This window comes from Panulirus ornatus, chromosome 39, assembly GCF_036320965.1.
Source record: "Panulirus ornatus isolate Po-2019 chromosome 39, ASM3632096v1, whole genome shotgun sequence".
NCBI classification, from domain to species: Eukaryota; Metazoa; Arthropoda; class Malacostraca; order Decapoda; family Palinuridae; genus Panulirus; species Panulirus ornatus.
The window spans coordinates 5,436,240-5,460,973 of NC_092262.1; the positions used below are offsets into that span (position 1 = coordinate 5,436,240).

At 42.3% G+C, this 24,734-nt stretch overlaps 1 protein-coding gene across 8 annotated transcripts in view; it reads left to right on the forward strand.

The window, feature by feature from the left end:
• The window catches only part of LOC139761054 (echinoderm microtubule-associated protein-like 2), a 240,706-nt gene that overhangs the window by 177,407 nt on the left and 38,565 nt on the right, over positions 1-24,734 (forward strand). For all 8 annotated transcript variants that reach the window (XM_071684832.1, XM_071684834.1, XM_071684833.1 and 5 more), the window contains 3 exons: positions 4,398-4,632; positions 13,437-13,591; positions 13,765-13,890. In XM_071684832.1, coding sequence (XP_071540933.1) covers positions 4,398-4,632; positions 13,437-13,591; positions 13,765-13,890 — 516 coding nt within the window. The remainder of the gene's footprint in view (positions 1-4,397; positions 4,633-13,436; positions 13,592-13,764; positions 13,891-24,734) is intronic.

A 24,734-nucleotide genomic window follows, 5' to 3' on the forward strand; every position in this document is an offset into this window, starting at 1 on the left:
AGAGCAGTGTGGTTTCAGAAGTGGTAGAGGATGTGTGGATCAGGTGTTTGCTTTGAAGAATGTATGTGAGAAATACTTAGAAAAGCAAATGGATTTGTATGTAGCATTTATGGATCTGGAGAAGGCATATGATAGAGTTGATAGAGATGCTCTGTGGAAGGTATTAAGAATATATGGTGTGGGAGGCAAGTTGTTAGAAGCAGTGAAAAGTTTTTATCGAGGATGTAAGGCATGTGTACGTGTAGGAAGAGAGGAAAGTGATTGGTTCTCAGTGAATGTAGGTTTGCGGCAGGGGTGTATGATGTCTCCATGGTTGTTTAATTTGTTTATGGATGGGGTTGTTAGGGAGGTGAATGCAAGAGTTTTGGAAAGAGGGGCAAGTATGAAGTTTGTTGGGGATGAGAGAGCTTGGGAAGTGAGTCAGTTGTTGTTCGCTGATGATACAGCGCTGGTGGCTGATTCATGTGAGAAACTGCAGAAGCTGGTGACTGAGTTTGGTAAAGTGTGTGAAAGAAGAAAGTTAAGAGTAAATGTGAATAAGAGCAAGGTTATTAGGTACAGTAGGGTTGAGGGTCAAGTCAATTGGGAGGTGAGTTTGAATGGAGAAAAACTGGAGGAAGTGAAGTGTTTTAGATATCTGGGAGTGGATCTGGCAGCGGATGGAACCATGGAAGCGGAAGTGGATCATAGGGTGGGGGAGGGGGCGAAAATTCTGGGAGCCTTGAAGAATGTGTGGAAGTCGAGAACATTATCTCGGAAAGCAAAAATGAGTATGTTTGAAGGAATAGTGGTTCCAACAATGTTGTATGGTTGCGAGGCGTGGGCTATGGATAGAGTTGTGCGCAGGAGGATGGATGTGCTGGAAATGAGATGTTTGAGGACAATATGTGGTGTGAGGTGGTTTGATCGAGTAAGTAACGTAAGGGTAAGAGAGATGTGTGGAAATAAGAAGAGCGTGGTTGAGAGAGCAGAAGAGGGTGTTTTGAAATGGTTTGGGCACATGGAGAGAATGAGTGAGGAAAGATTGACCAAGAGGATATATGTGTCGGAGGTGGAGGGAACGAGGAGAAGAGGGAGACCAAATTGGAAGTGGAAAGATGGAGTGAAAAAGATATTGTGTGATTGGGGCCTGAACATGCAGGAGGGTGAAAGGAGGGCAAGGAATAGAGTGAATTGGAGCGATGTGGTATACCAGGGTTGACGTGCTGTCAGTGGATTGAATCGGGGCATGTGAAGCGTCTGGGGTAAACCATGGAAAGCTGTGTAGGTATGTATATTTTGCGTGTGTGGACATATGTATATACATGTGTATGGGGGTGGGTTGGGCCATTTCTTTCGTCTGTTTCCTTGCGCTACCTTGCAAACGCGGGAGACAGCGGCAAAAAAAAAAAAAAAAGATAAATGAATGAATGAATGTGTATGTATAAAGGTTGAGTATCTGTTGTCCGAAATGCCTAGAACTGAAGGCGTTTTGTATTTTGGATTTTTTTAGCATTTGGAATATTTGCATATACATAATGAGATATCTTAGGGATGGGACTCAAGTATAAGACAAAAGTCATACTGTTTCATGTACACCATATACACATAGCCTGATGGTAATTTATACAATATTTGTTATGATTTTGTGCATGAAACAAAGTTTGTATAACATTTAACCATGAGAAAGCTAAGGTGTCACAACCTTAGCTGCCCTTGTGGACAATCCATGATTGTTTGGCATCACTTTCTTTCCTGACTCTTGAATTTATATGCTGTTGAAAAGCAATGATTTTTTCACATTTGTTCGTACATAAGAAATATGAAATACTATTGATACAATAAAAAGATAATGTGTTTATGTGTGGAATTTTTCACTTGTAATGCCATGTCACTGCTCATAAAGTTTTGGATTTTGGAGCATTTTGGAATTTTGGATTAGGGATGATCAATCTGTTTGAGATTTTGGCCTCTTTACTGACTTACCATTTATTGGAGAATACTTTTTGTCTTTTCTTAATTTTGAGTTTGATAATTTGTCATTGTATGATATAATTTTTGATGAATATTAATGTCATGAGAGAGCAGAAGAGGGTGTTTTGAAATGGTTTGGGCACATGGAGAGAATGAGTGAGGAAAGATTGACCAAGAGGATATATGTGTCGGAGGTGGAGGGAACGAGGAGAAGTGGGAGACCAAATTGGAGGTGGAAAGATGGAGTGAAAAAGATTTTGTGTGATCGGGGCCTGAACATGCAGGAGGGTGAAAGGAGGGCAAGGAATAGAGTGAATTGGATCGATGTGGTATACTGGGGTTGACGTGCTGTCAGTGGATTGAATCAGGGCATGTGAAGCGTCTGGGGTAAACCATGGAAAGTTGTGTGGGGCCTGGATGTGGAAAGGGAGCTGTGGTTTCGGGCATTATTGCGTGGCAGCTAGAGACTGAGTGTGAACGAATGGGGCCTTTGTTGTCTTTTCCTAGTGCTACCTCGCACACATGAGGGGGGAGGGGGATGGTATTCCATGTGTGGCGAGATGGTGATGGGAGTGAATGGGGGCAGACAGTGTGAATTGTGTGCATGGGTATATATGTATGTGTCTCTGTATGTATATATATATGTACATTGAGATGTATAGGTATGTATATTTGCGTGTGTGGACGTGTGTGTTTGTATACATTGTGTATGGGGGTGGGTTGGGCCATTTCTTTCGTCTGTTTCCTTGCGCTACCTCGCAAACGCGGGAGACAGCGACAAAGCAAAATAAATAAATAAACATATTAATGTCATGAACAGGAAATACAACTTTTCACCATTGAAAATGTTATTCAAAAAGGTCATTTAGATAGTTTTATATTATGTGATATATCTGATTTTTTGAAGGATTTCTTATTTAAAAGATTTTGTCTCTAAAATGGTTTTGAAGGACAAGTAATGCTAGATATAGGAAAAATAATTCCTTTCAGTGTTAAGGTAGTAACGAAAAGGTCTTTTAGGTACTGTATTTTGATATTGCGTGTTTGCTTTGAAGAATGTATGTGAGAAATACTTAGAAAAGCAAATGGATTTGTATGTAGCATTTATGGATCTGGAGAAGGCATATGATAGAGTTGATAGAGATGCTCTGTGGAAGGTATTAAGAATATATGGTGTGGGAGGCAAGTTGTTAGAAGCAGTGAAAAGTTTTTATCGAGGATGTAAGGCATGTGTACGTGTAGGAAGAGAGGAAAGTGATTGGTTCTCAGTGAATGTAGGTTTGCGGCAGGGGTGTGTGATGTCTCCATGGTTGTTTAATTTGTTTATGGATGGGGTTGTTAGGGAGGTGAATGCAAGAGTTTTGGAAAGAGGGGCAAGTATGAAGTCTGTTGTGGATGAGAGAGCTTGGGAAGTGAGTCAGTTGTTGTTCACTGATGATACAGCGCTGGTGGCTGATTCATGTGAGAAACTGCAGAAGCTGGTGACTGAGTTTGGTAAAGTGTGTGAAAGAAGAAAGTTAAGAGTAAATGTGAATAAGAGCAAGGTTATTAGGTACAGTAGGGTTGAGGGTCAAGTCAATTGGGAGGTGAGTTTGAATGGAGAAAAACTGGAGGAAGTGAAGTGTTTTAGATATCTGGGAGTGGATCTGGCAGCGGATGGAACCATGGAAGCGGAAGTGGATCATAGGGTGGGGGAGGGGGCGAAAATTCTGGGAGCCTTGAAGAATGTGTGGAAGTCGAGAACATTATCTCGGAAAGCAAAAATGGGTATGTTTGAAGGAATAGTGGTTCCAACAATGTTGTATGGTTGCGAGGCGTGGGCTATGGATAGAGTTGTGCGCAGGAGGATGGATGTGCTGGAAATGAGATGTTCGAGGACAATGTGTGGTGTGAGGTGGTTTGACCGAGTAAGTAACGTAAGGGTAAGAGAGATGTGTGGAAATAAAAAGAGGCGTGGTTGAGAGAGCAGAAGAGGGTGTTTTGAAATGGTTTGGGCACATGGAGAGAATGAGTTAGGAAAGATTGACCAAGAGGATATATGTGTCGGAGGTGGAGGGAACGAGGAGAAGAGGGAGACCCGGGGTTGACGTGCTGTCAGTGGATTGAATCAAGGCATGTGAAGCGTCTGGGGTAAACCATGGAAAGCTGTGTAGGTATGTATATTTGCGTGTGTGGACGTATGTATATACATGTGTATGGGGGTGGGTTGGGCCATTTCTTTCGTCTGTTTCCTTGCGCTACCTCGCAAACGCGGGAGACAGCAACAAAGCAAAAAAAAAAAAAAAAAAAAAAATTTGATATTTTGTTGGATAATTTGCTCTTTTTTGGAACGAACCTGAAATTGATTGTATTTTACATCAAATTGGGGTAAGAGTTATTTTTTACTTCCCTGTGCTTTGTTATTCATAAATAAATGAATTATGAATTTATTTCTCTCTTATTAGTGCTCAGCTGACCAGGTATTAGCAGTAGACTTCTCTCCTGTTGATCGCAGCACCATCATCACTTGTGGGAAGAACCACATCTCCTTCTGGAATTATGAGAGTGGGATGCTGGCCAAGCGCATGGGGATCTTTGAGAACCGGGAGCGACCAAAGTATGTTACATCTATCTCCATCACAGATGCTGGCAATGTTATATCTGGTGACTCAAATGGCAATCTCCTGATCTGGCAAAGAGGTAAGAATTATTTTCTATTTTTTTTTTTAAATGTAAATTGAAGGAACAAAAACACCATCTATAAGATCTTCATTACTCATTATTTCCGAGGAGTTATTCCATTTACTTTTAAGAAACAAAATTTTTTTTTCTCTTACATTATATCTTTGTTATCCCTGGGGATAGGGGATTAAGAATACTTCCCACGTATTCCCTGCGTGTCGTAGAAGGCGACTAAAAGGGGAGGGAGCGGGGGGCTGGAAATCCTCCCCTCTCGTTTTTTTTTTCTAATTTTTTTTTTAAATTTTTCAAAAGAAGGAACAGAGGGGGCCAGGTGAGGATATTCCAAAAAAGGCCCAGTCCTCTGTTCCTAACGCGGGAAATGGCGAATAGTTTAAAAGAAAAAAAGAAAGATTATATCTTTGTATCATATATCATTGAGAATAAAAAAAGGTAGTATACTTTGTTCCATATTGATGTGGGAGGGTGTTGAGTTATTGGATCTGAAGTATTTATGTGAGTATATGATGATTATGGTTTTTCTTCAGGTTTAATTTCATTGTACATATTCCTTAAGACATTATTCACTTTAAACGTTAATGCCGAAAGTCCGTTAAATTGAATGTAACTGTGCCACACTTAAGTTCACGCTTGTACCTTTGTAGGGTTTAGTGTGTGATATGATAGTTGGGCAGCGGGCACCCAGAAGCGTGAGAATGTTTGCCAGGCATTTGCAGGCAGGAGTCAGACTGAGATAGAGATGACGCCACCCCTCTCCTGTGAAAGGATACAAATTTATAACATAGTGAGGACGGGCTATCTGTTTTCATTGCACCTCTTACATGACACAGTGAGTAGGATATTAACCTATGCAGAAAAATCCCAAGTTATAAGCAAGGCTGCTCACCTTCTTCAGGAGATGGGGGGCACACAAGGGAATCCCCTCGGATGAGGGAACCAATCTAGACAGCAAGGAGATGAAAGCTTTCTACAAAAAATGGGGAATCATATCCTGCGTCTCTCAGCCCACTTCCTCCAGTCCAATGGATATGCCAAAGCAGCAGTAAAGGCAACCAAACAGGTGTTGAGGGACAACACAGGTGTTGGAGGTAGTCTGCACAACATTAAAGCAACTCAGGCTATGCTCCAATGTCTCAGCAACCCCTTAAGAGAGGGGGATAAGCCACCTGCACAGCTGGCAGCAGGAAGATAGTTAAAAGATGGTTCCCGGCAACATGATCTAATAATCCAGGGATGGAGAACTGCTTTGCGAAACAGGGAGCAGGTCAAATCATAGAGCCGGACTTTTATGCAAGGTCGCCCAGCAGATAATGCCGGTATGCTGCCCCAGCTGTCCATGGGCTTCCCTGTCTGCGTGCAGGACGTCGCTTCAAAGGTGTGGGACAGGTCAAGCATGGTAGTGGAGGTGAAGCCACATGGACAGTACTCAGTGAAGCTTGATGGCAGTGGCTGCCTGGCTGCGAAACTGATGTCACGTAGCTATGCCCCCGGGTTTCACTGATCCCCATGACACCCAGCCTCAGGTGGCGGCACTGTCAGTGTGCGAGACACCGACCCACATATTTGCAAGATTGTTTTTTTGGGAACTCCTGTGAAGAGCAAGCACACTAATTTGTCAGTTTTGTTCTGCTCACATGTAAAGGAAATGAATTTTTGCTTAGCTGTGATTTGTGTATATATTTGCCTTATGCATATGTACATTCTTTTTTTGTTGTATTTGTTTTAGTTGTAACAAAGTAAGTGTCTTAATTAATTACCAAATCTTGTGAAGGAGTGTAGTGTTTAGTGTGTGGTACAATAGTCGGGCGACAGATGCCTAGCTGTGTGGGAATGCTCACTTTCCTGGCAGTTGGAGGCAGGAGTCAGACTGAGATAGAGGTGATGCCAACACTGTCCTGTTAAAGCATATTTCTTTATAATAAAGAGAGGATTACTATCTGGTTAGATTGCACCTCTTACAATCACTTGATGCCATTTTGAATTGTAAGGCTTGCAAAATTATTTAATAAAGTCCCTATTCTGAAATAATGGAAGCACTCTGTACACAACCTGACTGCACCATAGCTTAAGGCAGACTGAGACCGAAACAAATTGAGTCTAGCCCGTGCTACCAAAAGCAAGTGCAATATGAAATGCGCATGGTGTGCATTTCATATTTAAATTTATGAAATTTCTGTTTGAATTTCTAAAAGCAGAAACGGAAGGAGTCAAGTGAGGAGTGCTCATCCACCTCGAAGGCTCAGATTGGGGTGTCTGAATGAGAAGAAACGAGAGATATGTAGTATGTTTGAGGAAAGAAACCCGGATGTTTTGGCTCTGAGTGAATTGAAGCTCAAGGGTAAAGGGGAAGAGTTGTATGGGAAACTCTTGGGAGTAAAGTCAGGGGTTGGTGAAAGGACAAGAGCAAAAGGAGTAGCACTACTCCAGAAGCAAGATTTGTAGGAGTGTGTGATAGAGCGTAAGAAAGTAAATTCAAGATTAATGTAGGTAAAACTGAAAGTGGATGGAAAGAGATAGGTGATTATTGGTGCCTGTGTGCCTGCTCATGAGAAGAAAGATCATGAAAGGCAGGTGTTTTGTGAGCAGCTGAGTGAGTGTGTTAGCAGCTTTGATGCAGGATACCAGGTTATAGTGATGGGTGATTTAAATGAAGGTGGTAGTTGAGGGTATAATAGGCATATATAGGGGAGTTCAGTGTTGTGAATTGAAATGGTGGAGAGCTTGTGGATATGTGTGGTGAAAAAGGACTGGTGATTGGGAATACCTTGTTTAAAAAGAGAGATATACAGAAGTATATGTATTTGAGTAGGAGAGATGGTCAAAGGACATTATTGGATTACGTATTAATTGATAGGCTTGTAAAAGAGAGACTTTTGGATGTTAATGTGCAAAAGAGGGGCAGGAGGGATTTCTGATCATTATCTTGTGGAGGTGAAGATGAAGATTTGTAGAGGTTTCCAGAAGAGAGAATGTTGGGGTGAAGGGAATGATGAGAGTAAGTGAGCTTGGAAAGGAGACTTGTGTGAGGAAGTACCAGGAGAGATTGAGTGTAGAATGGCAAGAGATGAGAGCAAATGACGTGAGTGGAGTGGGTGAGGAATGGGATATATGTAGGGAAGCAGTGATGGATTGCACAAAAGATGCATGTGGCATAAGAAAAGTTGGGAGTTGGGCATATTAGAAAGGGTAGTGAGTGGTGGGTAAGTTTGGTAGTGAAAGAGAAGAGAAAGGCATTTGCATGATACTTGCAGGGAAGTATTGCAAATGACTGGGAAATGTATAAAAGAAAGCAGGAGGAAGTCAAGAGAAAGGTGAAAGAGTTGAAAAAGAGGGCAAATGAGAGTTGGTGTGAGAGTATCATTAAATTTTAGGGATAAGATGTTTTGGAAGGAGGTAAATAACGTGTGTAAGACAAAAGAGTAAGGTTATTAAGTACAGTTGGGTTGAGGGACAAGTCATTTGGGAGGTAAGTTTGAATGGAGAGAAACTGGAGGAAGTGAAGTGTTTTAGATATATGGGAGTGGATTTGGCAGTGGATGGAACCATGGAAGTGGAAGTGAATCATAGGGTGGGGGAGGGGGCGAAAGTTCTGGGAGCGTTGAAAAATGTGTGGAAGTCGAGAACGTTATCTTGGAAAGCAAAAATGGGTGTTTGAAGGAATAGTGGTTCCAACAATGTTATTTGGTTGCGAGGCGTGGGCTATAGATAGAGTTGTGCGGAGGAGGATGAATGTGCTGGAAATGAGATGTTTGAGGACAATATGTGGTGTGAGGTGGTTTGATCGAGTAAGTAATGAAAGGGTAAGAGAGATGTGTGGTAATAAAAAGAGTGTGGTTGAGAGAGCAGAAGAGGGTGTTTTGAAATGGTTTGGTCACATGGAGAGAATGAGTGAGGAAAGATTGACAAAGAGGATATATGTGTCAGAGGTGGAGGGAACAAGGTGAAATGGGAGATCAAATTGGAGGTGGAAAGATGGAGTGAAAAAGAATTTGAGTGATCGGGGCCTGAACATACAGGAGGGTGAAAGGCATGCAAGGAATAGAGTGAATTGGAACGATGTGGTATACCGGGGTTGACGTGCTGTTAATGGATTGAACGAGGGCATGTGAAGCGTCTGGGCTAAACCATGGAAAGTTGTGTGGGGCCTGGATGTGGAAAGGGAGCTGTGGTTTCGGTGCATTATATGTGACAGCTAGAGACTGAATGTGAACAAATGTGGCCTTTGTTGTCTTTTCCTAGCGCTACCTCGCTCACATGTGGGGGAAGGTGGTTGTCATTTCATGTGTGGTGAGGTGGCGATGGGAATGAATAAGGGCAGACAGTATGAATTACGTACATGTGTATATATGTGTATGTTTGTGTGTGTATATATATGTATATGTTTGTTTGTGTATATATATGTATATGTTGAGATGTATAGGTATGTATATGTGTGTGGATGTGTATGTATATACATGCATATGTGGGTGGGTTGGGCCATTCTTTCGTTTGTTTCCTTGTGCTACCTCGCTAACGTGGGAGACAGCGACAAAGTATAATAAATAAAGACAAAAGAACAAATGGGAACGTCGGTGAAGGTAATAAGTAGTGATGAAGTGAGAAGGAGATGGAGTGAATATTTTGAAGGTTTGTTGAATGTGTTTGATGATAGAGTGGCAGATATAGGGTGTTTTGGTCGAGGTGGTGAAAGCTTTGTGGAAGATGAAAGCTGGCAAGGTGGTGGGTTTGGATGGTATTGCAGTGGAATTTGATAGAAAAGGGGGTGACTGTGTTGTTGATTGGTTGGTAAGGATATTTAGTGTATGTATGGATCATGAAGTGCCTGAGGATTGGCAGAATGCATGCATAGTGCCATTGTACAAAGGTAAAGGGGATAAAGGTGAGTATTCAAACTACAGAGGCATAAGTTTGATAAGTATTTATGGGAAATTATATGAAAGGGTATTGATTGAGAGGTGGTAGAGGATGTGTGGATCAGGTGTTTGCTTTGAAGAATGTATGTGAGAAATTCTTAGAAAAACAGATGGATTTGTATGTAGCATTTATGGATCTGGAGAAGGCAAATGACAGGGTTGATAGAGATGTTTTGTGGAAGGTTTTAAGAGTATTTTGTGTGTTATAGGTAAGTTGCTAGAAGTAGTGAAAAGTTTTTACCAAGGATGTAGGGCATGTGTACGAGTAGGAAGAGTGAATAGTTCCCAGTGATTGTCGGTTTGCGGCTGGGTTGTGTGATGTCCCCATGATTGTTTAATTTGTTTATGGATGGGATGGTTAGGGAGTCTGTTGTTGATGAGAGGGGTCTGGGAAATGAGTCAGTTGTTGTTCGCTGATGAAACTGCAGAGGTTGGTGACTGAGTATGGTAAATTGTTTGAAGGGAGAAAGTTGAGAGTAAATGTGAATAAGAGCAAGGTTATTAGGTTCATTAGGGTTGAGGGACAAGTTAATTGGGATGTAAGTTTGAATGGAGAAAATTGGAGGAAGTGAAGTGTTTTAAATATCTGGGAGTGGATTTAGCTGCAGATGGAATCATGGAAGCGGAAGTGAGTCATAGGTTAGGGTAGGGAGCAAAGGTTCTGGGTGCAATGAAGAATGTGTGGAAGAAGAGAACGTTATCTCTGAGAGCAAAAATGGGTATTTTTTAAGGAATAGTAGTTCCAACAACGTTATATTGTTGCGAGGCATGGGATATAGATCGGATTGTACGGAAGTTGGTGGATGTGTTGGAAGTGAAATGTTTGACAACAGTATGTGTTGTGAGGTGGTTTGATCGAGTAAGTAATGAAAGGGTAAGAGAGATGTGGGTAATAAAAAGAGTGTGGTTGAGAGAGCAGAAGAGGGTGTTTTGAAATGGTTTGGACACATGGAGAGAATGAGTGAGGAAAGATTGACAAAGAGGATATATGTGTCAGAGGTGGAGGGAAGAAGAGAAGTGGGAGACCAGATTGAAGGTGGAAGGATGGAATGAAAAAGATTTTGAGTGATTGGGGACTGAACATCAGGAGGGTGAAAGGAGGGCAAGGAATAGAGTGAATTGGATCGATGTGGTATACCGGGGTTGACGTGCTGTCAGTGGATTGAATCAGGGCATGTGAAGCGTCTGGGGTAAACCATGGAAAGCTGTGTAGGTATGTATATTTGCGTGTGTGGACGTATGTATATACATGTGTATGGGGGTGGGTTGGGCCATTTCTTTCGTCTGTTTCCTTGCACTACCTCGCAAACGCGGGAGACAGCGACAAAGCAAAAAAAAAAAAAAAAATTATTATTATTGTTTCGGTGCATTATTACATGACAGCTAGAGACTGAGTGTGAACGAATGGGGCCTTTGTTGTCTTTTCCTAGTGCTATTTTGCACACATGAGGGGGGGAGGGGGTTGTTATTCCATGTGTGGCAAGGTGGTGATGGGAATGAATAAAGGCAGACAGTATGAATTATGTACATGTGTATATATGTATGTGTCTGTGTGTGTATATGTATACATTGAGATGTATAGGTATGTATATTTGCGTGTGTGGACGTGTATGATTGTACATGTGTATGTGGGTGGGTTGGGCCACTCTTTCGTCTGTTTCCTTGCGCTACCTCCCTAACGCAGGAGACAGCGACAAAGCAAAATGAAGAATAGAATAGATATTATTATTATACTTTGTCGCTGTCTCCCGTGTTAGTGAGGTAGCTTAAGGAGACAGACGAAAGAATGGTCCAACCCACCCACATACACATGTATATACATATATGTACACACACACACACATGTACATATACATTTCAACGTATACATATATATATATGCATAAGCAGACATATACATATATACACGTACATAATTCATACTTGCTGCATTTATTCATTCCCGTAGCCACTCCCTTCCCCCGCATGCGCGCAAGGTAGCGCTAGGAAAAGACAACAAAGGCCACATTCATTCACATTCAGTCTCTAGCTGTCATGTATAATGCACTGAAACCATGGCTCCCTTTCGACAACCAGGCCCCACAGAACTTTCCATGCTTTACCCCAGATGCTTCACATGCCCTGTTTCAATCCATTGACAGCACATCAACCCTGGTATACCACATCGTTCCAGTTCACTCTATTCCTTTCATGCATTTCACCCTCCTGCATGTTCAGGCCCTGGTCGCTCAAAATCTTTTTCACCCCATGTGTATATATGTATTTGTCTCTGTATTTATATGTTGATATATATATGTGCATGTTTGGGCATTGATGGATATATATATATATATATATGTGCATATGAGTGGATGGGCCATTTTTCTTTTGTATCCTAGCACTACCTCACTGATACAGGAAACAGCAATTCATTATAATGAAAAACAAAATTATGTACTTTATTATTATTTGTGGATCGTGGGGTGGGGGAGGGGGCGAAAATTCTGGGAGCCTTGAAGAGTGTGTGGAGGTCGAGAGCATTGTCTCGGAAAGCAGAAATGGGTGTGTTTGAAGGAATAGTGGTTCCAACAATGTTGTATGGTTGCGAGGCGTGGACTATGGATAGAGTTGTGCGCAGGAGGATGGATGTGCTGGAAATGAGATGTTTGAGGACAATGTGTGGTGTGAGGTGGTTCGATCGAGTAAGTAACGTAAGGGTAAGAGAGATGTGTAGAAATAAAAAGAGCGTGGTTGAGAGAGCAGAAGAGGGTGTTTTTGAAATGGTTTGGTCACATGGAGAGAATGAGTGAGGAAAGATTGACCAAGAGGATATATGTGTCGGAGGTGGAGGGAACGAGGAGAAGAGGGAGACCAAATTGGAGGTGGAAAGATGGAGTGAAAAAGATTTTGTGTGATCGGGGCCTGAACATGCAGGAGGGTGAAAGGAGGGCAAAGAATAGAGTGAATTGGAGCGATGTGGTATACCGGGGTTGATGTGCTGTCAGTGGATTGAATCAAGGCATGTGTATGGGGGTGGGTTGGGCCATTTCTTTCGTCTGTTTCCTTGCGCTACCTCGCAGACGCGGGAGACAGCGACAAAGCAAAAAGAAAAAAAAAATTATTATTTGTATGTTAAATCCAAAATCCATTATATAGGAATCCATTAAATTGAGAGTTTCCTGTATATGCTTTTTTTTAGTGGGCTGGAAGTTTACCTATTTTGTGAATGTTTTACATTTTATATGCTTCATTTAGGTCTTTTCTTTCTTTCATACATGTTTACCATTTCTCATGTTAGCAAGGTAATGCTGGGAACAGACGAAAAAAAAAAAAGAAGCCTGATTTGCTTTTATCCATTCTCTATCTGTCATATGTAATACACCAAAAACTGCAGTCTCCCATCCACAGCCAGGCCTGACAGGCCTTTTCAATGGTTTTCCTTAGCTGCTTTACGTACCTTGGTACAGTTCATTGACAGTATGTCAACTTCTGTATACCTTATTGCTCGTGCTCACTCATATTTCATGCATGCCTTTCACCCTCTTGTAGCTTGTTCATCCCTGAGCACTCGAAATCTTTCTCTTCATCTTTCCATCTCAAATTTGGTCTCCTTTCCTTGACCACTCCACTTTTCACACAGACAGATTGCTAGAATGACAGTTCTTTAAAAACTTGACTAAAGTGTTATGTGAGGGCCCATGATATGTTTTTTTTTTCCAAAAGAAGGAACAGAGAATGAGGTCAGGTGAGGATATTCCCTCAGAGGCCCAGTCCTCTGTTCTTAACGCTACCTTGCTAATGCGGGAAATGGCGAAGTTTGAAAGAAAGAAAGAAGAAAGAAACCACTCACAAGTATATGATTGAAGATAAGTTGACATTAAGGTATTTTACTTAATTGATTTTATCCTGAAGGTGGCAACACTGTTTACAAGATGGTTCGTGCTGCTCATGATGGACCAGTGTTCTCCATCTTGGTACAAAAGGATGGAACGATCATAACTGGTGGGAAAGATGGAAAGATTGTAGAATGGGACAGGGACTTGGAACGCACTGGCAATGTGATTGAGGTAAGTCTTTATAAACTTATGTAAAAACCCTTAATAAATGTTAAGACAAAATATGAGGATCCATAAATATGGATATGTGAAAAGTTCAGATGAATATTATTTCTGGCAAAGAATTTAGGACATATGAAAGATGACATTGGTATGAAGTACACAGTTTTACTCTCTACTTGCAGATTCCTGAACAGTATGGGTCACCTCGCGTAGTGACCTCAGGTCGAGGAACACAGTTGGTTGTTGGCACAACCCGTAACTGTGTTTTAGAGGGAACATTTACTTTCCCCATGAGACCTGTTATGCAGGTGAGTAAAATCATCTTTAACAATTATGGAGGTAGAAAAGTCTCTGAAACCACTGTAAGGCACTTATTTACCATTGCTCATAAAACATTCAACAGGGAGCACATAAGTCTGATGCATATGCATGTCTCTTCATTGGAGTTCTGTAGATTAGCTTTACTAGTACAAAATTTTTCTAGAGAACATTGCATTTCATGTAGCTAATGTACGAGTAAAGCATTTTCTTTTGTAATCCCATACCCACATATCTCACCTTGATATTTGGAACAAGAGCTTCAAAAGGTCAAATTGTGATTGATAATTTTAGTGTGGTTTCAGAAGTGGTAGAGGATGTGTGGATCAGGTGTTTGCTTAGAAGAATGTATGTGAGAAATACTTAGAAAAGCAAATGGATTTGTATGTAGCATTTATGGATCTGGAGAAGGCATATGATAGAGTTGATAGAGATGCTCTGTGGAAGGTATTAAGAATATATGGTGTGGGAGGCAAGTTGTTAGAAGCAGTGAAAAGTTTTTATCGAGGATGTAAGGCATGTGTACGTGTAGGAAGAGAGGAAAGTGATTGGTTCTCAGTGAATGTAGGTTTGCGGCAGGGGTGTGTGATGTCTCCATGGTTGTTTAATTTGTTTATGGACGGGGTTGTTAGGGAGGTGAATGCAAGAGTTTTGGAAAGAGGGGCAAGTATGAAGTCTGTTGTGGATGAGAGAGCTTGGGAAGTGAGTCAGTTGTTGTTCGCTGATGATACAGCGCTGGTGGCTGATTCATGTGAGAAACTGCAGAAGCTGGTGACTGAGTTTGGTAAAGTGTGTGAAAGAAGAAAGTTAAGAGTAAATGTGAATAAGAGCAAGGTTATTAGGTACAGTAGGGTTGAGGGTCAAGTCAGTTGGGAGGTGAGTTTGAATGGAGAAAAACTGGAGGAAGTGAAGTGTTTTAGATATCTGGGAGTGGATCTGGCAGCGGATGGAACCATGGAAGCGGAGGTGGATCATAGGGTGGGGGAGGGGGCAAAAATTCTGGGAGCCTTGAAGAATGTGTGGAAGTCGAGAACATTATCTCGGAAAGCAAAAATGGGTATGTTTGAAGGAATAGTGGTTCCAACAATGTTGTATGGTTGCGAGGCGTGGGCTATGGATAGAGTTGTGCGCAGGAGGATGGATGTGCTGGAAATGAGATGTTTGAGGACAATGTGTGGTGTGAGGTGGTTTGATCGAGTAAGTAACGTAAGGGTAAGAGAGATGTGTGGAAATAAAAAGAGAGTGGTTGAGAGAGCAGAAGAGGGTGTTTTGAAATGGTTTGGTCACATGGAGAGAATGAGTGAGGAAAGATTGACCAAGAGGATATATGTGTCGGAGGTGGAGGGAACGAGGAGAAGAGGGAGACCAAATTGGAGGTGGAAAGATGGAGTGAAAAAGATTTTGTGTGTTCGGGGCCTGAACATGCAGGAGGGTGAAAGGAGGGCAAGGAATAGAGTGAATTGGATCGATGTGGTATACCGGGGTTGACGTGCTGTCAGTGGATTGAATCAAGGCATGTGAAGCGTCTGGGGTAAACCATGGAAAGCTGTGTAGGTATGTATATTTGTGTGTGTGGACGTATGTATATACATGTGTATTGGGGTGGGTTGGGCCATTTCTTTCGTCTGTTTCCTTGCGCTACCTCGCAAACGCGGGAGACAGCGACAAAGCAAAAAAAAAAAAAAAAAAATTTAGTAAAACGTGTGTGATGGCATATGTTTTTGTTATGGGAACATGAAGAGGCTAAAGTAAAAAATGAGTAAAACCAAAATGTTTTGACAGATTATGAAGTATCTGATCCATGCCAAATGAGTAAAACCAAAATGTTTTGACAGATTATGAAGTATCTGATCCATGCCAGATGATAAGAAATGAATTTAATGTTTATGGATAGAGTGGGCACAGTTAGATTACGAAAGAAGAAGGTTTAGGCCAAAGGCCTGAAACAAGCAAGCTCCCATTACCATGTTTTAGTGTATTGTGAAGGGTGGGTGAGGCCGGTGCTTAATCACTCAAGATACTTAGGTTTGAAAGGTCTGAATCCAAATTTTCCTAGACAGTATCCTAGAAAATTTCATGCTCACAGGACACCATTACAGAGAGGAAAGGTTTTGCTGATTTAATAACATATCTTTATAGCTTCTTACCTTCTCCTGCTTCACTAAGGTAGCCCCAGGAACATACAAGTGCACCTTTGAAGAAGAATATTTGTATGGTTCCTTGTGTCCCCCCTTTTTGAATGTTAGTACAGGAGGAGAGGATTTTGAGCGCCCCGGTAATTTTCTTAGCTGCACTCTATGACTCATAGGAGATACTTGGGTAGTATTCTTTCTCATCTATTTTCTTTTTTTTTTGCCGCTGTCTCCCGCGTTTGCGAGGTAGGGCAAGGAAACACACGAAAGAAATGGCCCAACCCACCCCCATACACATGTATATACATACGTCCACACACACAAATATACATACCTACACAGCTTTCCATGGTTTACCCCAGACGCTTCACATGCCCTGATTCAATCCACTGACAGCACGTCAACCCCGGTATACCACATCGATCCAGTTCACTCTATTCCTTGCCCTCCTTTCACCCTCCTGCATGTTCAGGCCCCGATCACACAAAATCTTTTTCACTCCATCTTTCCACCCCCAATTTGGTCTCCCACTTCTCCTCGTTCCCTCCACCTCCAACACATATATCCTCTTGGTCAATCTTTCCTCACTCATTCTCTCCATGTGCCCAAACCATTTCAAAACACCCTCTTCTGCTCTCTCAACCACACTCTTTTTATTTCCACACATCTCTCTTACCCTTACGTTACTTACTCGATCAAACCACCTCACACCACACATTGTCCTCAAACATCTCATTTCCAGCACATCCATCCTCCTGCGCACAACTCTATCCATAGCCCACGCCTCGCAACCATACAACATTGTTGGAACCACTATTCCTTCAAACATACCCATTTTTGCTCTCCGAGATAATGTTCTCGACTTCCTTACATTCTTCAAGGCTCCCAGGATTTTCGCCCCCTCCCCCACCCTATGATCCACTTCCGCTTCCATGGTTCCATCCGCTGCCAGATCCACTCCCAGATATCTAAAACACTTTACTTCCTCCAGTTTTTCTCCATTCAAACTTACCTCCCAATTGACTTGACCCTCAACCCTACTGTACCTAATAACCTTGCTCTTATTCACATTTACTCTTAACTTTCTTCTTTCACACACTTTACCAAACTCAGTCACCAGCTTCTGCAGTTTCTCACATGAATCAGCCACCAGCGCTGTATCATCAGCGAACAACAGCTGACTCACTTCCCAAGCTCTCTCATCCACAACAGACTTCATACTTGCCCCTCTTTCCAAAACTCTTGCATTCACCTCCCTAACAACCCCGTCCATAAACAAATTAAACAACCATGGAGACATCACACACCCCTGCCGCAAACTTACATTCACTGAGAACCAATCACTTTCCTTTCTTCCTACACGTACACATGCCTTACATCCTCGATAAAAACTTTTCACTGCTTCTAACAGCTTGCCTCCCACACCATATATTCTTAATACCTTCCACAGAGCATCTCTATCAACTCTATCATATGCCATCTCCAGATCCATAAATGCTGCATACAAATCCATTTGCTTTTCTAAGTATTTCTCACATACATTCTTCAAAGCAAACACCTGATCCACACATCCTCTACCACTTCTGAAACCACACTGCTCTTCCCCAATCTGATGCTCTGTACATGCCTTCACCCTCTCAATCAATACCCTCCCATATAATTTACCAGGAATACTCAACAAACTTATACCTCTGTAATTTGAGCACTCACTCTTATCCCCTTTGCCTTTGTACAATGGCACTATGCATGCATTCCGCCAATCCTCAGGCACCTCACCATGAGTCATACATACATTAGATAACCTTACCAACCAGTCAGTAATACAGTCACCCCCTTTTTTAATAAATTCCACTGCAATACCATCCAAACCTGCTGTCTTGCCGGCTTTCATCTTTCGCAAAGCTTTTACTACCTCTTCTCTGTTTACCAAATCTATTGTGTCGGATAAATATAAGTGAATGTTGGGGTGAAGAGGGTGGTGAGAGTAAGTGAGCTTGGGAAGGAGACTTGTGTGAGGAAGTACCAGGAGAGACTGAGTACAGAATGGAAAAAGGTGAGAACAATGGAAGTAAGTGGAGTGGGGGAGGAATGGGATATATTTAGGGAATCAGTGATGGATTGCGCAAAAGATGCTTGTGGCATGAGAAGAGTGGGAGGTGGGTTGATTAGAAAGGGTAGTGAGTGGTGGGATGAAGAAGTAAGAGTATTAGTGAAAGAGAAGAGAGAGGCATTTGGATGATTTTTGCAGGGAAAAAATGCAATTGAGTGGGAGATGTTTAAAAGAAAGAGACAGGAGGTCAAGAGAAAGGTGCAAGAGGTGAAAAAAAGGGCAAATGAGAGTTGGGGTGAGAGAGTATCATTAAATTTTAGGGAGAATAAAAAGATGTTCTGAAAGGAGGTAAATAAAGTGCGTAAGACAAGGGAGCAAATGGGAACTTCAGTGAAGGGCGCAAATGAGGAGGTGATAACAAGTAGTGGTGATGTGAGAAGGAGATGGAGTGAGTATTTTGAAGGTTTGTTGAATGTGTTTGATGATAGAGTGGCAGATATAGGGTGTTTTGGTCGAGGTGGTGTGCAAAGTGAGAGGGTTAGGGAAAATGATTTGGTAAACAGAGAAGAGGTAGTAAAAGCTTTGCGGAAGATGAAAGCCGGCAAAGCAGCAGGTTTGGATGGTATTGCAGTGGAATTTATTAAAAAAGGGGGTGACTGTATTGTTGACTGGTTGGTAAGGTTATTTAATGTATGTATGACTCATGGTGAGGTGCCTGAGGATTGGCGGAATGCGTGCATAGTGCCATTGTACAAAGGCAAAGGGGATAAGAGTGAGTGCTCAAATTACAGAGGTATAAGTTTGTTGAATATTCCTGGTAAATTATATGGGAGGGTATTGATTGAGAGGGTGAAGGCATGTACAGAGCATCAGATTGGGGAAGAGCAGTGTGGTTTCAGAAGTGGTAGAGGATGTGTGGATCAGGTGTTTGCTTTGAAGAATGTATGTGAGAAATACTTGGAAAAGCAAATGGATTTGTATGTAGCATTTATGGATCTGGAGAAGGCATATGAGAGAGTTGATAGAGATGCTCTGTGGAAGGTATTAAGAATATATGGTGTGGGAGGCAAGTTGTTAGAAGCAGTGAAAAGTTTTTATCGAGGATGTAAGGCATGTGTACGTGTAGGAAGAGAGGAAAGTGATTGGTTCTCAGTGAATGTAGGTTTGCGGCAGGGGTGTGTGATGTCTCCATGGTTGTTTAATTTGTTTATGGACGGGGTTGTTAGGGAGGTGAATGCAAGAGTTTTGGAAAGAGGGGCAAGTATGAAGTCTGTTGTGGATGAGAGAGCTTGGGAAGTGAGTCAGTTGTTGTTCGCTGATGATACAGCGCTGGTGGCTGATTCATGTGAGAAACTGCAGAAGCTGGTGACTGAGTTTGGTAAAGTGTGTGAAAGAAGAAAGTTAAGAGTAAATGTGAATAAGAGCAAGGTTATTAGGTACAGTAGGGTTGAGGGTCAAGTCAGTTGGGAGGTGAGTTTGAATGGAGAAAAACTGGAGGAAGTGAAGTGTTTTAGATATCTGGGAGTGGATCTGGCAGCGGATGGAACCATGGAAGCGGAGGTGGATCATAGGGTGGGGGAGGGGGCAAAAATTCTGGGAGCCTTGAAGAATGTGTGGAAGTCGAGAACATTATCTCGGAAAGCAAAAATGGGTATGTTTGAAGGAATAGTGGTTCCAACAATGTTGTATGGTTGCGAGGCGTGGGCTATGGATAGAGTTGTGCGCAGGAGGATGGATGTGCTGGAAATGAGATGTTTGAGGACAATGTGTGGTGTGAGGTGGTTTGATCGAGTAAGTAACGTAAGGGTAAGAGAGATGTGTGGAAATAAAAAGAGAGTGGTTGAGAGAGCAGAAGAGGGTGTTTTGAAATGGTTTGGTCACATGGAGAGAATGAGTGAGGAAAGATTGACCAAGAGGATATATGTGTCGGAGGTGGAGGGAACGAGGAGAAGAGGGAGACCAAATTGGAGGTGGAAAGATGGAGTGAAAAAGATTTTGTGTGTTCGGGGCCTGAACATGCAGGAGGGTGAAAGGAGGGCAAGGAATAGAGTGAATTGGATCGATGTGGTATACCGGGGTTGACGTGCTGTCAGTGGATTGAATCAAGGCATGTGAAGCGTCTGGGGTAAACCATGGAAAGCTGTGTAGGTATGTATATTTGTGTGTGTGGACGTATGTATATACATGTGTATTGGGGTGGGTTGGGCCATTTCTTTCGTCTGTTTCCTTGCGCTACCTCGCAAACGCGGGAGACAGCGACAAAGCAAAAAAAAAAAAAAAAATTTAGTAAAACGTGTGTGATGGCATATGTTTTTGTTATGGGAACATGAAGAGGCTAAAGTAAAAAATGAGTAAAACCAAAATGTTTTGACAGATTATGAAGTATCTGATCCATGCCAAATGAGTAAAAACCAAAATGTTTTGACAGATTATGAAGTATCTGATCCATGCCAGATGATAAGAAATGAATTTAATGTTTATGGATAGAGTGGGCACAGTTAGATTACGAAAGAAGAAGGTTTAGGCCAAAGGCCTGAAACAAGCAAGCTCCCATTACCATGTTTTAGTGTATTGTGAAGGGTGGGTGAGGCCGGTGCTTAATCACTCAAGATACTTAGGTTTGAAAGGTCTGAATCCAAATTTTCCTAGACAGTATCCTAGAAAATCTCATGCTCACAGGACACCATTACAGAGAGGAAAGGTTTTGCTGATTTAATAACATATCTTTATAGCTTCTTACCTTCTCCTGCTTCACTAAGGTAGCCCCAGGAACATACAAGTGCACCTTTGAAGAAGAATATTTGTATGGTTCCTTGTGTCCCCCCTTTTTGAATGTTAGTACAGGAGGAGAGGATTTTGAGCGCCCCGGTAATTTTCTTAGCTGTACTCTATGACTCATAGGAGATACTTGGGTAGTATTCTTTCTCATCTATTTTCTTTTTTTTTTGCCGCTGTCTCCCGCGTTTGCGAGGTAGGGCAAGGAAACAGACGAAAGAAATGGCCCAACCCACCCCCATACACATGTATATACATACGTCCACACACACAAATATACATACCTACACAGCTTTCCATGGTTTACCCCAGACGCTTCACATGCCCTGATTCAATCCACTGACAGCACGTCAACCCCGGTATACCACATCGATCCAGTTCACTCTATTCCTTGCCCTCCTTTCACCCTCCTGCATGTTCAGGCCCCGATCACACAAAATCTTTTTCACTCCATCTTTCCACCTCCAATTTGGTCTCCCACTTCTCCTCGTTCCCTCCACCTCCAACACATATATCCTCTTGGTCAATCTTTCCTCACTCATTCTCTCCATGTGCCCAAACCATTTCAAAACACCCTCTTCTGCTCTCTCAACCACACTCTTTTTATTTCCACACATCTCTCTTACCCTTACGTTACTTACTCGATCAAACCACCTCACACCACACATTGTCCTCAAACATCTCATTTCCAGCACATCCATCCTCCTGCGCACAACTCTATCCATAGCCCACGCCTCGCAACCATACAACATTGTTGGAACCACTATTCCTTCAAACATACCCATTTTTGCTCTCCGAGATAATGTTCTCGACTTCCTTACATTCTTCAAGGCTCCCAGGATTTTCGCCCCCTCCCCCACCCTATGATCCACTTCCGCTTCCATGGTTCCATCCGCTGCCAGATCCACTCCCAGATATCTAAAACACTTTACTTCCTCCAGTTTTTCTCCATTCAAACTTACCTCCCAATTGACTTGACCCTCAACCCTACTGTACCTAATAACCTTGCTCTTATTCACATTTACTCTTAACTTTCTTCTTTCACACACTTTACCAAACTCAGTCACCAGCTTCTGCAGTTTCTCACATGAATCAGCCACCAGCGCTGTATCATCAGCGAACAACAGCTGACTCACTTCCCAAGCTCTCTCATCCACAACAGACTTCATACTTGCCCCTCTTTCCAAAACTCTTGCATTCACCTCCCTAACAACCCCGTCCATAAACAAATTAAACAACCATGGAGACATCACACACCCCTGCCGCAAACTTACATTCACTGAGAACCAATCACTTTCCTTTCTTCCTACACGTACACATGCCTTACATCCTCGATAAAAACTTTTCACTGCTTCTAACAGCTTGCCTCCCACACCATATATTCTTAATACCTTCCACAGAGCATCTCTATCAACTCTATCATATGCCATCTCCAGATCCATAAATGCTGCATACAAATCCATTTGCTTTTCTAAGTATTTCTCACATACATTCTTCAAAGCAAACACCTGATCCACACATCCTCTACCACTTCTGAAACCACACTGCTCTTCCCCAATCTGATGCTCTGTACATGCCTTCACCCTCTCAATCAATACCCTCCCATATAATTTACCAGGAATACTCAACAAACTTATACCTCTGTAATTTGAGCACTCACTCTTATCCCCTTTGCCTTTGTACAATGGCACTATGCATGCATTCCGCCAATCCTCAGGCACCTCACCATGAGTCATACATACATTAGATAACCTTACCAACCAGTCAGTAATACAGTCACCCCCTTTTTTAATAAATTCCACTGCAATACCATCCAAACCTGCTGTCTTGCCGGCTTTCATCTTTCGCAAAGCTTTTACTACCTCTTCTCTGTTTACCAAATCTATTTTTTTTTTTTTTTTTTTTTTTTTTTTATACTTTGTCGCTGTCTCCCGCGTTTGCGAGGTAGCGCAAGGAAACAGACGAAAGAAATGGCCCAACCCCCCCCATACACATGTACATACACACGTCCACACACGCAAATATACATACCTACACAGCCTTCCATGGTTTACCCCAGACGCTTCACATGCCTTGATTCAATCCACTGACAGCACGTCAACCCCTGTATACCACATCGCTCCAATTCACTCTATTCCTTGCCCTCCTTTCACCCTCCTGCATGTTCAGGCCCCGATCACACAAAATCCTTTTCACTCCATCTTTCCACCTCCAATTTGGTCTCCCTCTTCTCCTCGTTCCCTCCACCTCCGACACATATATCCTCTTGGTCAATCTTTCCTCACTCATTCTCTCCATGTGCCCAAACCATTTCAAAACACCCTCTTCTGCTCTCTCAACCACGCTCTTTTTATTTCCACACATCTCTCTTACCCTTACGTTGCTTACTCGATCAAACCACCTCACACCACACATTGTCCTCAAACATCTCATTTCCAGCACATCCATCCTCCTGCGCACAACTCTATCCATAGCCCACGCCTCGCAACCATACAACATTGTTGGAACTACTATTCCTTCAAACATACCCATTTTTGCTTTCCGGGATAATGTTCTCGACTTCCACACATTTTTCAAGGCTCCCAAAATTTTCGCCCCCTCCCCCACCCTATGATCCACTTCCGCTTCCATGGTTCCATCCGCTGACAGATCCACATCCAGATATCTAAAACACTTCACTTCCTCCAGCCTCTCACCATTCAAACTCACCTCCCAATTGACTTGACCCTCAACCCTACTGTACCTAATAACCTTGCTCTTATTGACATTTACTCTTAACTTTCTTCTTCCACACACTTTACCAAACTCCGTCACCAGCTTCTGCAGTTTCTCACATGAATCCGCCACCAGCGCTGTATCATCAGCGAACAACAACTGACTCACTTCCCAAGCTCTCTCATCCCCAACAGACTTCATACTTGCCCCTCTTTCCAAAACTCTTGCATTTACCTCCCTAACAACCCCATCCATAAACAAATTAAACAACCATGGAGACATCACACACCCCTGCCGCAAACCTACATTCACTGAGAACCAATCACTTTCCTCTCTTCCTACACGTACACATGCCTTACATCCTCGATAAAAACTTTTCACTGCTTCTAACAACTTGCCTCCCACACCATATATTCTTAATACCTTCCACAGAGCATCTCTATCAACTCTATCATATGCCTTCTCCAGATCCATAAATGCTACATACAAATCCATTTGCTTTTCTAAGTATTTCTCACATACATTCTTCAAAGCAAACACCTGATCCACACATCCTCTACCACTTCTGAAACCACACTGCTCTTCCCCAATCTGATGCTCTGTACATGCCTTCACCCTCTCAATCAATACCCTCCCATATAATTTACCAGGAATACTCAACAAACTTATACCTCTGTAATTTGAGCACTCACTCTTATCCCCTTTGCCTTTGTACAACGGCACTATGCAAGCATTCCGCCAATCCTCAGGCACCTCACCATGAGTCATACATACATTAAATAACCTTACCAACCAGTCAACAATACAGTCACCCCCTTTTTTAACAAATTCCACTGCAATACCATCCAAACCTGCTGCCTTGCCGGCTTTCATCTTCCGCAAAGCTTTTACTACCTCTTCTCTGTTTACCAAATCATTTTCCCTAACCCTCTCACTTTGCACACCACCTCGACCCAAACACCCTATATCTGCCACTCTGTCATCAGACACATTCAACAAACCTTCAAAATACTCATTCCATCTCCTTCTCACATCACCACTACTTGTTATCACCTCCCCATTTACGCCCTTTACTGAAGTTCCCATTTGCTCCCTTGTCTTACGCACCCTATTTACCTCCTTCCAGAACATCTTTTTATTCTCCCTAAAATTTACTGATAGT